The 17,389-nt window shown below is 36.1% G+C and overlaps 1 protein-coding gene and 1 long non-coding RNA gene across 2 annotated transcripts in view; both read left to right on the top strand.

Annotated features, from left to right (window-relative positions):
• The window catches only part of LOC309502109 (uncharacterized protein), a 110,722-nt gene extending 97,155 nt beyond the window's left edge, over window positions 1–13,567 (top strand). Inside the window, exons 2-3 of the mRNA XM_082174366.1 lie at window positions 11,460–11,748; window positions 12,489–13,567. Coding sequence (XP_082030492.1) covers window positions 11,691–11,748; window positions 12,489–13,336 — 906 coding nt within the window. The 5' untranslated portion in view covers window positions 11,460–11,690 and the 3' untranslated portion in view covers window positions 13,337–13,567. The remainder of the gene's footprint in view (window positions 1–11,459; window positions 11,749–12,488) is intronic.
• On the top strand, window positions 154–4,304 carry LOC309496504. Its single transcript, XR_014205136.1, has 3 exons — window positions 154–3,560; window positions 3,802–3,990; window positions 4,190–4,304. It is a non-coding gene; the product is annotated as an uncharacterized lncRNA (long non-coding RNA).
• Window positions 13,568–17,389: the final 3,822 nt, after the last annotated feature.

Here is a 17,389-nt window from a genome sequence, read left to right as displayed (position 1 = left end):
AACCAGTCTGTTTTTAATGAATAAAGTGAGATGTTAATGAATGAACTGATGGCCACAAGCGTATTATTGCATGTTTAGCATAAATATGTTCACTCACACTATCACCATAATCACGTTTAACAGCAGATGCAACTCATTGTGTTTCAGGGACTCGACACAGTGAGATCTTCAAGACACATCATGAACTTTGCCTTCATGAGATTGACCAACTAATGAACAAGAAGACAGTCTTTTCATGAGTTACTGTTACAAAGCAAGCAGTCATTTCTTTCACTTAATTGTTTGTTTAAGAAGTCTTTTGTCTGAATTGTTTGTTTATTCATGTTCAGTGTTGTTCCTGGATTCAGTTCTGGATTGTTTTCTCAGTAGTTTGTGCTTTTGTAGACCTACTGTTCATAGGTATAAAACGTCTCAGAAATGCTCTTAAGAATAGTCTTAAGGTTCGACTTAAGCCCTGTGCTCACTGTGTGATTTATAATAGTCCTTTACAATTGTTGCTTGTCAGACTGTTAGGATCATGATCCTCGCTGTAAGTCATGTCACACTGTAAGATATCAGTGCTCATTCATGTCAGACTGTACGACAGTCAAGACTCGTTAAAAACAGACACGCAAAAACTTTTACATCGTCAATCAATGACCCGTTCGGTGTCAAGAAATCTGTAACGTTTTTTTTGGTCACGGCTTTTCTTGAAAAAACAAAGACAATTTAACGGTGGTCACACAAGTCACACTGCAGGACAGTCACAGAATTTCGTCAAAGGTCAAATTCGATCTTAACGGTCATTAATCGGCTGTCGGTGAACACGTCAAACTAACGATCAAAGACTTCAGATTTTAGCCGATTTTCTTCAGATTTTTAAGTGTCAGAAAATTCTTAGTAAAAAGTTTGACTTGAGTCTAGGAGTCTGAGACTTTTATAGAGAAGCTAAAAGCATCTTTCAGTGAAGTCTAGGACTGATTGTTAAGAGCTGATGAAGTGGCACTGAAGTGCTGTGAACTGAGGACTACAATGATCAATGGTCTTATAGTCATTTAAGACACTGAAACTTTAATATATAAAAAAAAAAATAATGGCATTGTGAAAAATGATCATGAATTAGTATCGATGCCATGGAATCCTTTTCAGTAGAGGCCAGAAGTGATGACCAGCCGAGGAAAACTCTTATCTTCACCCTTTATCCAAATACTTTTAAAAATGAGTTCAAGACTTTGCAATCATATTGCGTAGTTGTGCTTGGATTCAATTGTTTTATTTGTGATAATAATGCAAGGAAACATGACAAATCATACAAAGAAATTATGGATGCATGCATGCAAAAAAAAAGAGAACCAGGCCAATATTAATAACTGATGCTGTTGTTAGTTTATTATTTTTCCTGTGAGATTTTTTTTTTTTTGTGCTTCTATTAAAACATGAAGCTGTAGTTCGCCTTTATTTTGCTAAATAAATTTGTCAGGTGAATACCTTCACTTAGTTTAGTGTTTTGTTCTTCCTTCATATTTTAAAGTATTTAAAAATATATTTATAAACTGAACTTGTTAGGTCATTGAAAACAAAATGGCCACTACTGTATGTTTGGTCAGTGTCTCAATAGTGTGATTCAGACCCTGCTAACTGTGGACTGAAGAGCTCAAGTCATCACTGATGCACTGATGCTTTCTTCCAGTCGACAAAACATGTCGTCATTACTTTCAATTTTGTAATTAGAGCATTCATTTGTAGAGTGGGAGAAGTTATTACATTTCTTACAAGGTCAGTTAATTCCGGTAACACTTTACAATAAGGTTCATTAGTTAACATTAGTTACCTACATCAGTTAACATGAGCTAAGAATGAACAATACTTCTTCAGCATTTATTAATCTTAGTTTGTTAATTTCAACATTTACTAATACGTTATTAAAATCAAAGGTTGTATTTGTTAACATTAATGTACTGTGAACTAACATGAACAAACAATGAACAGCTGTATTTTTATTAACTAACATTAACAAAGATTAATAAATACTGTGACACATGTATTGCTCATTGTTAATACATAAACTAATGTTAACTAATGAACCTTATTGTAAAGTGTTACCAGAAAACCTTACGATCAATCCTGTTTTGTTTAATCAAATCCCTGTCATCATATCATAATATACATAACTCCAATATATATTTGATGGAAACTGTGTTGTTGTTTCTCCTGTCTAGGTTAGGAAATTTCTTCAGCACTGTTAAATAATGTAGGAGCTGAGAGCTAGTCTTGACACTTGGGAACCTTTATGAATCGCACTTATTCAGGAAAGAGTACAATGACGTCATTCTAGTCATTTAGCGCTTTGGGTTTTAGAAAACCGCACTATAAATAAAATGTATTATCATTATTCTTAGAATTTTGACACACTTCAGACTAAAATTTGACTCTGAGCGGCTTTACACCTACGGGCCCTGATTTTAGACTCTGTTATATTCTGCTTTACTTTGAATGTATTAATACAAGTACTGCCCTTTGGAGAACTTAATTTAACATTATCATAAAATTTTCATTACATGTTTACAGAAAAACATATTACATTTGACCATGTTATTTTTTCCTTTTTTTTTTTTTTTTTTTTACAATTTGTTTTGTTTACAGTGAGCAATGAGCAATGGTGCCAACTGTCTCTCTGCGCCATCTGGTGGAGTTTTCACACATTATTGTCACCATTATTTTGTATTTTTACATGTTTGTGTGTACTTTAAGAAAACTATAAATAATACAGTAATATTTCTGTATAATAGAGTTTTGAGTACAAATCAAAATAAAAGAAAACAACTGTTAAAAAAAGTTATTTTCTGTAAAATTAGGATTTGTATGTAATCTTGTACCTTCTTTCTGAAAATGCTTTTTATGTTCATGAGCGAACCTTTCACTGATTATTTACAGTTTAACAGAAGTTGCTCCCATAAATCCCACAAAGCATCATGGGAAATAGTTAAAGGTGGATAGTTCAGGAACAGCACACAGGCAGTGTTAAACACCATCATTTGTTGAAGTGCGTTTGTGAATTTGGTTCTTTATTTGTGAATATGTAATTCATTATTATATTTACACTGTGAAAATGCAACATTTACAGATTACACTACATTAAGATTTGATATACAGTTAATTTACAAATGCAGAAAAAAGGTTGAGAGTAACACTTATTTAGCTGTCTCTTTCAAACTTTCAACTTGCCAAATTGTAAATTAGTTATGAATTGCCTATTGAACTACAATAGTGATACACTAAGTCTCAGTTTTTCGACGTCTTTAGAGTGAGAATGTGTTGCTCTTCCACTGGTTTCTGGTTGTTAGTTTTATCTGGTGGTTTAAAACTCTGTGTGGTTGCAGTTCTCAGCTCACAAATTCTGACTGTGGTTTCAGAGATAGGGCTTTTTTACGCTGATTAAACGTCAAAAGTACATCAATTAATGTTATTTTCTACAAGTCTATGTTTTATGATGTTATATATTAATATTATCTTTTCTCTATTGGGGGCATAAGAGAGTCAGACATGTAACCCAAAGGTCGCAGGTTCGATTCTCAAGAATGGTAAGTAATGTCTCTACTCACTGTTTCTTATGTGTGTGTGCACTAACTTGGATGGGTTAAATGCAGAGGACAAATTCCAAGTATGATAATTAAACTTAAATAAAAACTTAAAATTGCAGGAATATACTTAATTTATCTACTCTACATTTACAGAGGTACTATATAATTTCACTTACTGCTTTTAAACATTTAAGTAAAGATGGTTTAAGTAAATATTATCTGTTTCTTACTGAAACCACAGTGAGAGCTCAAAAGTGAGAGCTGAGATCGAACAAGCAGATAAACCAGAAACCAGCAGTAGAAAAAAGTAGAAAGAGCAAAAACACAGACAGAACGAGAGAAGAAACCAAGCAAGACTGCAAACGTTCTTATGCTATGAGCACAGCGCTGCAGAAATCTCCTGAATATATCTAGGTAAGACATGGTTGTTGTTGTTTTTTCACTTCAAGTCATTAAAGATGAACTGACGTCATACAGACTACAGAATAAATTAATATTTTCAGTCTATCTATGTTTAGCTGGAATAAGATGCTTTGTGACTTCTGAAAGTTGCTCTGCATGTTTTAAGCAGATACAAATTTTTCACTCATTTATTTAATTACATATTTTCAACTGGATATAGCAAAGAGATCAAAGCCAGACTGGAATATGGAAATGTATCTATTTCCCACTACAGATAAGGGTCAGATGGCCCATCTTCATCACCATCTGTGCGTGTGCAGGTCTAGCAGCTCTTCTTTGGTCTGCCAGCGATCTAATTCATCACAGAAAGAATGGACTCCGAATTTCAGCCTTCATCATCCTCCTCCTCCTCACTGACTTTATTGAGATAATCTTCAGTCCCGTCATAGTGTTAAGCCTTGTCTTAAATATGCACTGGAATTGGGTTTCTCTATCTTTATGGTTGTCATCAAGTCTCTGTGGTCTCCTCCTGAACCCGCTGGTGGCGCTAGAGGGAATTCTCGCAGTGAAATATCCATCGTACACTGCTTCGGTTTTCTCCTCACCCTTTTTCATCACTTTCTACATACTGGCTTTTCTCTTTATCATTATCGGTGACATTTTTTTGTCAGAATCTTTTATTTTTTATCTTTTCGTGTTCATTATATCAGTGATCACATGGACGTTATCTTGTTTAGCTTTGTATTGTACTGATCGTCACTCTCACACATCCAGAGAACTAGATCGTTATATTTGGGTTGTTTCCACATTCACTCTGCTGGTGCTTTTTCTGCCCAATGTTCTCCTCAGTCTCTTCTTATTCTTTACTACAGATTTTCCTCAGCCTCTTCATGTTTGGTATATTCCTCGTTTCTTGTTGAGTGTGAGATTGATTTCAGACCCTCTGCTGTGTGTGCTGGTCTGCAGGCATCTCAGTATTCAGACATCACAACCCGACAGGACCAGTTTAGTCTGAGCTTTTTACTTTTCAATTTCTGGGGATGAAATTTGTAATTGCCATTCAGCATACAGTAACATACAGTAAGAAATTAATATATATATATTATTATATTATTATTATTATTATGTTTTTTCATTTAATAGGCCTTAAATTGACATTTTTTAGGTTTATTTTTCCTTAGCAATCACCAAGTAGACACACATTCAAAATATTATAGAAACTTTTAATTTAATGAACTTGCCTTTTTATTTAATGTGTTTAAAAAGTCTCTGTCCCTGCTGTTTAAATGAAAGCTGTTTGTTAATTTTATTGCATTTTCAAGATAAATGGCCTAAGTAATCAATTACTAATTAAAGAATTAGATTCTAGACATTTTATTCATTAAAAATGTAAAAATCATTAAATTGTATTATTTTTTATTTAACTCTTTACTTGCTATTGTACTCGTTCATCCAGATTCCTAAAACATTTTGAGTCTCGCATTGGCCGGCCGGGTAAACGGATCTCATAATCACAAACTCATCAGTCTTGGTCATTAGACAGAGGCGATTGACTTGTATCTTAAGGCTGTACTCTACTTGCTCATTCTAGAATATATTATTTAGTCCCCATTGATCTGAACAGACTATAAGACTATATCTAACCAGAGGTCATGACCATAAACCATAGAAACAAGCTGACCAACTTAACTGGTAACTTGGGAAATAATAATAATAATAATAATAATAATAATAACAATTAGTTACATTTATATAGCGCTTTTTTCTGGGTCCTCAAAGTGCTTTACATGGAAGGGGGGGGGATCTCCTCAACCACCACCAATGTGCAGCTCCACCTGGATGATGCGACGGCAGCCATACTGCACCAGAACGCCCACCACACAGCTTACTGATGGAGATGAGACAGTGATGAAGCCAATCAGTATATATTACTAAATGTAGATTGTATAATCATGCCATTATTAAATAATGCCATGATTATACAATGTACAAATCAGTCAACCAAACCCAGAGTTAAAAGCATTTTTAATTTTACCACTAGGTGGTATGGAGGCAGAATAGTCTAAATTATAATTCACGCAAAAAACATGATTCACACATGCGTAGACAATTTCACATGCATGAACCCTAATTCACGTACACACACAAAAAATTCACGTGCGTGAAAAAAATATATTCACAAAAAGCAATTCACATGTGCAAAATCAAATTATATATTCATAAAATACATTTCACAAATGCAAAACACAATTCGTAGATATACAACTGTGCACAAAAACCTATGAATGTTTAAAATGTACAAGTTTATCCTTGAATGTGAATGTGCAAATCGTCACTCACGTGTGAATCGCCTCGGGTGTGTGTGTGTGTGTGGGTGTGTGTGTTTTGAGACTTTCCTGGCAGCGCTTTCCTCCTACACAGATCAGTCGTACTCTTTAGCCAATCAGATTTAAGCCTATCAATCCACCAATCAGTATCACGTCAGGGCAGGCCTACCTGTATGGTCATCAGCTTTCGACCAGTTCATGGCTGAGCAGAGGTATGTGTATGGGATGAATATAGTATCAAAATGATTAACACGTGCAAGCACACTTTATCAATGAACTTGATACATGTAACAGAAATGTTTTATGTTACAGTTTTTATGAAAGTTGCCTTTCAACTTGCGTGTGCAAAATTCAAAATTTAATGAATGTGTAGAAATTTGTACAAATAGAGATATTTTTGTGAATACAAATGTTGTCTTTTGTATTAGTGTATCATAATTTGCGCATGCAACACAGAAGATGTGCATGTGTGGATCAGGTGACACGCGTGCATTCAGTGACGTATTTTCTGAGTCGATCTCATTTGATTCATTTGGATTTTGAGACTTTCTTTTTGCTGTTTTTAAGCATTCCACAACCCACACACAAACAACTACAAATGAATAGGCCTGGTGCTAATTATTAATGTGTACACAACTACCCATCTATTTGACAAATTTACAAATGTGCGTCACTACATTTAAACTAATACAATACAACTTGTGTGTGCAAAATCCAAAATTTAAAACAAACCCCCAAAAAAGCATATTCTTGGGACCTTTTGTGTTTTCTTGTAACAAAATAGATTGTGAAATAGATATAGCTCCTGCACGACAGGTGGATTAGAGCTATAATTAGCATCAAGCTACATAACAATTGAAAATATTAATATTACACTTTTACTCAAAAATCCCTTTAAACCACCAACAAGTTTTTTTCCTAGCTAGCAACATTGCAAACACTGATGTGAGAAATTAGTACCTCGCTGAACAGCTGAGAAACACAGGCTGGGAACAAGTAAAATAATGTAAAAACAGAACTTACCAGGATCAGTGCAACTTTGCTGCAGCGAATCATCCACCATTGACCCGAGCATTATTGTTGCCGAGTTCAGTGCCCCGGTCACCTGGCATGCCGGTCTATCGCCGAGGACAGAGTCGAGAATGTCGAAATGTGGGTTTTGACGTGGGTGACTGACCGAGGTGCTATTTGTGGTCCCTATAATCCTTCTTTAGTTTTTTTAAGTTTGTTGCTAATCTCTTCGACGCTCCTGTTGAACCCCGCTGCAGTCATCTCTCTCTCGCTGAATTTGCTGCAAAACCGGTTTCGTCCGTGAAGCCCCGTCTAATTTACTCTGGACTTCTGCAGAGGACCAGAGTGCAAGAGAGCAGCTTGTTTCCTCCTCGGACCACTGTTGTTTTCGCTTAATCGCATCCATCGTTTTTAGCTGCTAATTCTAAAATGTCGGTCACAAGTTTCTGTTCGTCTTGTTGGTCAGGGTACTTAAAGCTGCTGTCGGCAAGATTTTTTTATCATATTTACTGAAACCGAAACTATGCTCCGACAGAACAACATAAATCAGATGGTTTTAGAAAAAACTTGTGCTTCTACCTCTACGCTCCTGGAGGGCCACTGTCCTGCACAGTTTAGTTACAACCCTAATCAAACACACCTGAATCAGCTCATCAAGCTCTTCCAAATCCTTGAGTATTCAAAGGCAGGTGTGCTGAAACAAACTAAACTCGGTTTCCTCAACCACCACCAATATGCAGCTCCACCTGGATGATGCGACGGCAAGCAGAACGCCCACCACACACCAGCTTATTAGTGGAGAGGAGACAGTGAAGCCAATCAGTATATTATTACTAAATATACTGTATATGTAGATTGTATTAAATAATGGCATGATTATACAATGTACAAATCAGTCAACCAAACCCAGAGTTATTGAGATTTTCTCCTTCAGTGATTCTGCTTGTTAACATCAGGTGTCTTCAATAATGCTCAATCATCACTAAATTAATCAATTAATTATCTCATTAACTTCTCTAACTTCTTTCTTAATTTAACACTGGAGTGTTTGCTGTGTAGTAAATGCCGCTCCATCTGAAAGCAGGTGAAGGCGATTTACTACTAATCAAAGAACCGGCTTTACTGACGAGATACGCATAACAATCTCACGATATATATCGAGCGGCATTTATTACAAAGAGCCGTAGTTAACTGTCAAGCTGAGCCATATTGCATAATTCGATCGCCAGCGATAATTAATGCGATATGGCTCAGCTTGTCAGTTAACTACGGCTCTTTCACAGCAAAAACTCCAGTGTTAATTTAACACTCCTGGGAGTGTATGAGTCCACACTCAAGAGTGTTAACCTGTTAAGCTGCAAAGCCACTTTTGAAAAATCCCCAGAAATGACATACCCAAACTGAAACAGATACAGTTCATGAACCCTTTGCACTAAAAGCACAAGTATGATCTCATTTGAAAGCTGACACCTGGTAGTTTATTGTAAATGTAGAATTAATTATTGTCATAATGAAAATAATTTTTTTAAATAGCTTCAAAGTTTTGTAAAGTTATTAGAAATTTATTTTTATTAAACATCTTCATGAAAATAAAATTGAAGTGGGCCCTGGAGCAATCTAGAAATGCACTGCAGCTAAAGCCATATGTGTGACCATGTTATATTTAAAATCTGAAAATGATAAGTCTAAAACTCTGTATTTAGTTCAATGTTTTTCAAGATCATGTCAAATTACTTTATTTTGATTAGACTCTAAAAATGCTACTGATGTTTAGTCATCATCTAAGTCATCTATTCAGTCTATTGTCTCTATTGTTTTGTGGTGCAAACGAGCCCCATTCAGTCTCAGTCTCCCCAGTACACATTCACACACCTCTCCAGCCTGGTTATGGCTCTAAATATGCATATCTTTTGTCTGCATTATAGTTACTAACGACTGGCTATTCACATGCTATTCATAGGGTTTCAGTCCCTAATTTATTTTATCAAAGTTCTCACTTACATTTGAAACTGTATCAAATGCACTAAAACATTTCAGAAAAGCATTACTATTTAGAAAAAAAAACCCATAAAAGAATAACTTCTAGGTGACAGGTGCACCTGAGCTAGCTAGCATGTTAGCTTAGCACACCATCAATACACGACCATTTATGAGATTAAAACTATGTTTGTGATCCAAACTTACTTTAAAACGCAAGCGAGTGTTTTAAATAATCTTCTGTGATCTAATTTGGCTTCAGATAAAAAAAAATCTGACAGAAAATATATTATTTATAGTATGCACGATGATAAAGTCTATATCGATTAGCATTACATTATAAATATAATCTATTATTATACAAATACCTGGCATTGCTTGAAGAACACTCAAATATCAAATATCATTTGCAATCATGTTTATTGTCTTCAAAACGTCTGTATCTGCATATTACAGCGATCTCTGTGTTAGCTTTGAGTGTAGCTGCTATCAGTGATGTCCTTGAAGGTCACATGATTATGTCTCTTCTTCATGTTCCATATATGGAGTATTTTTGTGCATCTAGCGCCCTCAGGCTATTGGTATGAATTGAAAACACAGCACATCTCAGTAAGAAGCGCTCATAATGATTACATCGACGCATTTGGGTATAAATTCAATAAATATTATTCCTGTCTATAGAAATATGATGTGAATCTATGAGAATATATCAATATTTCTCCAAGTCTGACCATTTTTGAGCTAAAAGCCCTGAGGGACGTTGTTTTGTGAATCGCTGTCATGACAACAGCACGGAGTTTTTTTTTCGAATGGACCAGCTGACGCTCATAAATCATATTAAAGGTATCAACGCATTTTTTCATTTCATAACTCCTGACACAAATTAAGACATAACTGTCACTATAAGTTTCTCAGAATACAATAGTTGTCAAATACTGAAACTTGAGTCTTATATCTTTTTAATGATGTATAGTTTGTCAAGGTAAAACATTTAATCTGATAGTAACTTTGAATTAAATAAATAAAAAAACGCTTCAGTGCGCCGACGCACTGGTCCAGCTTAACAGGTTAAAGTTAATGAGATAATTAAGTGATTAATTTAGTGATAATTGATCATTATTGAAGACACCTGATGTTAACAAGCAGAATCACTGAAGGAGAAAATCTCAAATTGTAAGTTACCATTATGGTGATGGGTGTTTGCTTTAGTTGGGCTCTTGACCCTTATATTATTAACTTTAGATTTTGTTTTTGATCAGTCTGGTATGTTAACATTCATGGAGTTCAGTAAAGTTGGCAATATATTCACAGATCTGAACTTCCCGGATCAATAACTCTTGAGCAAAACATTGTTCAAACACAAATGCCAGCTATTTCCAAATGATCTCTATTAGCACGAGAGACATGTCCTGAGGGAAAGTCTGCAAAGTGCAAAACCCAAAAAAGTGTTACTACAAAAAAAGTCATTAACTTCAATGTTAAACACTGTAGTGTGACCAAATTCAGTTCACACATCAATGGTCTCTTACTGGTCATACTACAACACTTAGTTTGATAAAATATGCTTTTGCATATTTTATACTATGACTAAACTATGACTTTGTAACACACCAAATTCAGTTTACACATCACTGCTCTAATGCTGGTTATACAACACCTACGGCTGCCTATTTCAGGCTGTGATGGAAATGCTCAGATGCTAAACTTTGAGGTGTAGGCTAAACTGAGACTGGACTCTGGATTTGCTTGGCTAATTTTATACTTTTATTTTTTGGATACCCTACGATAACCTTTTATCCTGACACTATTTCTAACAGCAAACACTCATAATAAAGTCAGTTGATGATCCTGAATGGCTTGTTGAATGAGTGTTGATAGTCTGAGGCTCATCAATATTAACAGATCTGCTGAAAACACTCTTTATTTCATGACAATAGTTCCTGTTTTCACCTCATTTATTATGCTGATGTCTTCAGATCTCCTGTAAATTGACACTTAAAGCTCATTTCATTGGTGTCAACATACTTAGGGTATTTGTTGCTTACTAGCCTGTTTGTTTCTGTTTATGCTTTCTACTGTTTTTCTTGCTATTATATTTGGAAGAAATTAAATTACAATATTCTGATGTCCATGAGCAAAAAACAAACAAACTCCGTGATTTATATATTTTAGATTTTGGCAGATCAGCTCCTCCCACAGCAATCACATCATCAGTGAAGCTCCTCCCACAGCAGTCACATCATCAGTGCAGCTCCTCCTACAGTAGTCACATGGTCAGTGAAGCTCCTCCCACTGTAATTCTCCAATAAATGCTGGAATATTCCCATCAGTCTACAAGTGAAGACGAGCATCGGTGCATCAGGAAGAGCTGAAATCTGCAAAGACTGAGTTTATTAAAGAGGACAGTGAGAACATGAGTGATCCTGAACCCTGCAGAATGAAACACACTGATGATCCTGAAGAACAAAGAGGTTGGTGTTTATTCTTAATTTACTCATGATACTGAAGAACATTCATGAAGAACATTCAAGCACTTCATCACTTTTAGATAAACAATTCAACTGTGAAATGGTTGTAAAAGTTTTTTTTTTAAACAAATGATCATTAAAGGGAAGGATTCATATTTGTTGTTAACATCAGGTCAAACTAAATTTAAATGTTTTCAATGTTTTATTTCATATTTATTTTATATATGGTTTACAATTTGTAACAATTTTACCTGAATTTTGAATCAATCTACTCCGCTTTACTGCAAACATTTGTGTTCTTCTCACAGTGAAATTCACTTGATCTTGTGTTTCTTGTGTCCCACATGCATGTGAAGTCAATGGCAGGAGAAGTTTAGAGTTTAGTAGTTTTTAACATAATTATGTATCAATCTAAAAGTTAGTGTCAAAATACGGCAGTATTGTGTATTTTAATGTTCATATCATGTTAGATAATTGTGTCATTGATCAAACATATTTAATAGTTCTCACTACAGAAACATGGGATTTGTGCCTATAATGTTAAAAAAATTATAACTGGAAGATCAGAGTACCTCATTCATGGAAAGTTTCAGGGATGTTTAATTAATGTATAAAAAGTCTTAAATTATTGTAATATTTTATAGCAGTTGTCTGTTAAATCTGGGATCATTTCCACTCACTCCATATTTCTGTCTTTGAATTATTTTGATTATTTAGAAAATTAAATTTTTCTTTCATGTCAGACCTGATGGAAGTGAAGGAGGAGAGTGAAGAACTGAGTGAAGTGAGGGAGGAGAGTGAAGAAATGAGTGAAGTGGAGGAGGAACATCATGTCAAACCTGGAGACAAACCTTTGAGTCGCTCAAAGACTAAACAGACATTTTTAAAGAAAAGAAGAGCCAAGAAATCTTTCACCTGCACTCAGTGTGGAAAGAGTTTAACAACCAAACATAGTCTTGAGCGTCACATGAGAATCCACACTGGAGAGAAGCCGTTCACATGTGATCAGTGTGGAAAGTTATTCGGCCGATCAACACACCTTGAAAGTCACATGAGAATTCATACAGGAGACAAGCCATATGTATGCAATCAATGTGGGAATAGTTTTGGTCAATCAGGACACCTTAAAAGTCACATGAGGATCCACACTGGAGAGAAGCCGTTCACATGTGATCAATGCGGGAAAACATTTCTTCAGGCATCAAACCTGAAGGCACACCTGACAGTTCATACAAAGGAGAAGCCATATTCATGTTCTGTGTGTGGAAAGAGTTTTTCACTGCTGGGATCTTTAAAAAGACATCAGAAAACTCATACTGGTGTGAGAGAGTATATGTGCTTTGAGTGTGAGAAGACTTTTATTACAGCGAGCCATTTAAAACTGCACCAGATGATTCACACTGGAGAAAAACCTTACAAGTGTTCACACTGTGACAAGAGATTCAGCCAGTCAGCAGATCTGAAAACACATGAGAGGATCCACACTGGAGAAAAACCTTACAAGTGTTCACACTGTGACAAGAGATTCAGTTATTCATCATCTCTGAAAACACATGAGAAGATCCACAGCAGAGAAGCTGCACACGTGTGATCAGTGTGGAAAGAGTCACCTGAAGATACACATGAAGATTCATAAAGTGATTCATAAAGTTCATTTCATTCACAAACAAAATGTACCAACGAGATCTCTCTCTCGCTCAGTTATCTATTACTTAATAAGAGACAAACATGTAACAATTGTCTTTAAAGATTATTTATTCCCTACCGTTTGTGTCCCAATCTGAAAACGTGTTGCAATTGCCATCTGGAAACTGGCCACAGGTGGTGACTTTTCTTTAATAATCGTTGGAGAGTTCCAGTGTGTCGGTGCAATTGATGGCAGTCACATTCCAGTATTGCACCAGAGGACTATCCACGAGACTATTTCAGTCGGAAAGGCTGGCATTATATTGTTCTGCAAGCAGTTGTGGATGGCAAAGGTCTTTTCTGGGATGTTTGTGTTGGCTATCCAGGGAGTGTGCATGACGCCAGAGTGCTACGACAGTCACATTTGTGGGAGGCCCTAAGTGACGGAGAATTAGTAGGGCAAAACAAAGTGACCATCTCTGGCTGTGATGTTGGACATTACCTGATAGGTGAACTGGCTCATGAAGCCCTTTTCAGACACTGGCAGACTGACCCCTGAACAACACACCTACAATTACAGGCTGAGCAGTGCACGATCGCTTGTGGAGATGTCTTTTGGGAGATTAAAAGGACGATGGAGGTGCCTCCTAAAAAGAAAAGACTGCAAGCTGGAGCTGAGTAAGAGGATGGCACTGACCCAGTGTGTCTTCCATAACGTGTGAGGAACATGGTGATAATTTCACTGAAGAGCACCCAGAACTAGAAAAAATATGTAGCGCTCCAAACAGAAAAACAGGTCCTTGTACTTCAGGTGCGTAGAGCCAATGGCATATAGAATAAACAAGAGGAGTGGCTGGCTGCACACTGATCCACTCAAGTCTACAAAAACATATTTTATTTTTCAAATTGCATCGTGCAAAAAAAGTGCAAAGTGCATGTGGGTTAAAAACAGACTAGACACCAGCAAGCAAACGTTTCAGCACATTTCTATCTTCAGTGCTCATTTAGCAAACAACATTCACCCTTTTTAAGCAAGTCAGCAATTAAGGACAATCAGCTAAATGCAATTATCTCAAAATCTCAATTGTCTCAAGTAGAATTACAAACAAGTATATGTTTCAAATGAACAGCTTCCAATGATAATACAGCATTACAGACATACAGAAAGAAAGAATGTGTTTTACAAAAAACAAGAAAATTCAAGTTCTTCATTCATACCTTCAGGAAATAAAGATTTAAGTTCAAAGATCCAAAAAGCCTCCCTTTGCAATAATTTTCTATCTCTATCTCCACCTGTCCTGTGAGGAAGAATCCTCTCGATGCCCAGGAACTTCATGTCAGACAGAGAGTGGTTAGCAGACTTGAAATGGCGAGAAATTGAAGATGTATCATCCTGTCTCCTAATGGCACTTGTGTGTTCAATCATTCTTGTGCGTAATGCACGTGTAGTTTTGCCAACATATAGTTGTGGACATGGACAAATGATAATGTAAACAACATATGTACTCTTACAAGTAATCAGTTGTCTAATCTTATACGTTTTAATGTACAAGGATGTGTAAATGATTTACATTTGACATACTTAGTACAAGAAGAGCAATTGTGACATGGAAAATTACCCTGGGCATCGACAAGAGTAGTTGGAGAGGAGATGTGGGTGTCAGCATGGACAAGCTTGTCCCTCAAGTTAGAGCTCCTGGAAGAGACAAAAAGTGGTTGTTCACTAAATACATTCAATAACTGGGGATCACTTTGAATAATGTGCCAATGATTCTTGATAATGGTTTTAATATCATTACTCAGTGGACTAAATGTGGATTTAAAAATGCATGAAAAATTCGTATTTCTTTTTTTCATAGTCAAATGTCTCTCCTCCTGTTTTTGTACAATGGAAACCTTTTCAAGTGCAGTATCAAGCCACTGGTTGGGATAGCCTCGTGATTTAAAGTCCATATACAAGCTCTGGGCTTTAGACTCAAAGTCTTTTCTCCCAGAACAAATGCGGTGAAGTCTCAAAAATTGGCTGTAAGGTAAACCTCGTTTTAGGGGCATTGGATGAGCACTGTTAGAGCACTGAAGAGCACCCAGACAGGACTGTAAACATTGAGCCTCCTGTTCAGACATTACCTGACATTGCTAACGCAGAAGGGGCTGACATCAGACCTGCATTAATGATGCGTTTAACGGCGGGAACGAGTGATTATTTGAATACACCAATGCTATATTTTTGTAACACTGTCGTTTGTGTTTGAGGACATCTGAACTGTCATACATTTATTATATTCTCCTCCATTGAATAAACCCTTGTATCTCTAAAACTATGTATTCTGTGAATAATTTCAATTTCATTTAGAGAAGGCTGATAACATGCTAATGATATATTGTATTGCCCTATTTGACTAATGCCCTGTTGTGTTGTATTGTATTGCCCTGTTTGACTAATGTCTGGCCAGGAGCTCAATTCTTGCTTTATGGTCCTCAATCAAAGACCCTTTCACACTGCTGCCAACATGAGACGTTCTTTTATAAATATTCTTTTGTTTGAATTCAGCCATTATAGCCTTTTATTTAGGCATTATGACTTGGCCATCAACTCCATGCCCACTATTCACCTATTATCAGAAGTCTTTATAGAAAACAAACCCAAAGAAAAGCATATTCTTGGGACTTTATGTGAATTCTTGTAACAAAATAGATAGAGATATAGATATAGCTCCTGCATGACAGGTGGATTAGAGCTATAATTAGCATCAAGCTACATAACAATTGAAAAGATTAATATTACACTTTTACTCAAAAATCCCTTTAAAGCACCACCAAGTTTTTTTTTTATTAACTTCCAATCACGATCTAATGTGGCTTTTAGTCATATAATGATGTTGAAATGTGTTATATATATAGCACTTTATATGCATATATTTATATTTAAAGGAACCGTATGTAAGATTGTGGCCAAAACTGGTACTGCAATCACTTTCAAATTACTGTAGAGCGGTGTATCCCCTCCCCCAAAGTAAATGAAAATAAAATTGTAAATAGTTCATTTAAATAAAAATTGTACATATGAAACAAACAAAAATACTGTGGTGATTTATTTGCAATCATTTTTGCGCTTGAGCCTCCATTACAGCCATCATGCGCTCCATGAGTCCAAGCTGAGAATGTGAGTCCGCTCTCATGTCCCGCCGCGAGGCATCATCCATTTCTTTGCTGCACTGCAAGAACCTCTCATACCAGCTCCGAAGTGCTGTCTCTCTTCCTTTTTCCTGTGTACAGCAATAATAGCAGATGACAGATCATCAGTGTGTTGTCATAGCATTGTGAATAAGTGTTTCCTGCAGGGAATTACGCGTCTGCATCTGCTACATGATTAAATATTATTTGTGACCGGTATATATCATCATACTACATCACTATCACTTCATTTTTCGGTCATGTCCCATAATAGATCATCAACATTATATTGTATATAGCAAGTTAATGTCAGATTGACTATACATTCTATTTTAAACTTCAGTTTTTTTCTAGACTTTTACTTTGTTTTAGTGTAATCAAATTTAATTGTTACATATCAAAGCATTTTGTATTGCGGTTATTTAATTTAAATGAAGAATCAATATGAACATTATTTCAGTACCTGATAGTAATATATACAGTATATACACACATCTCAATGTTTGCATAGTGTATGATGTGACCTTTTGCACACCAAGTCTTACCCCGTTGTGAAGATGCGTCTTCAGAGCTGCTACACGACGGCGCGGGAGAGCTGCAGCGAATCATCCGCCATTGACTCGAGCATTATTGTTGCTGAGTTCAGTGCCACGGTCACCTGGCATGCCGGTCTATCGCCGAGGACAGAGTCGAGAATGTCGAAATGTGGGTTTCAATGTGGGCGACCATTGCCGCTTCGACCGAGGTGCTATTTGTGGTCTCTATATTCCTTCTTTCGTTTTTTAAGTTTGTTGCTAATCTCTTCGACGCTCCTGTTGAACCCCGCTGCAGTCATCTCACTGAA

This window comes from Leuciscus leuciscus (assembly GCF_965113295.1).
Source record: "Leuciscus leuciscus genome assembly, chromosome: 1".
NCBI classification, from domain to species: Eukaryota; Metazoa; Chordata; class Actinopteri; order Cypriniformes; family Leuciscidae; genus Leuciscus; species Leuciscus leuciscus.
This window is presented reverse-complemented; position numbering and strand designations above follow the sequence as displayed.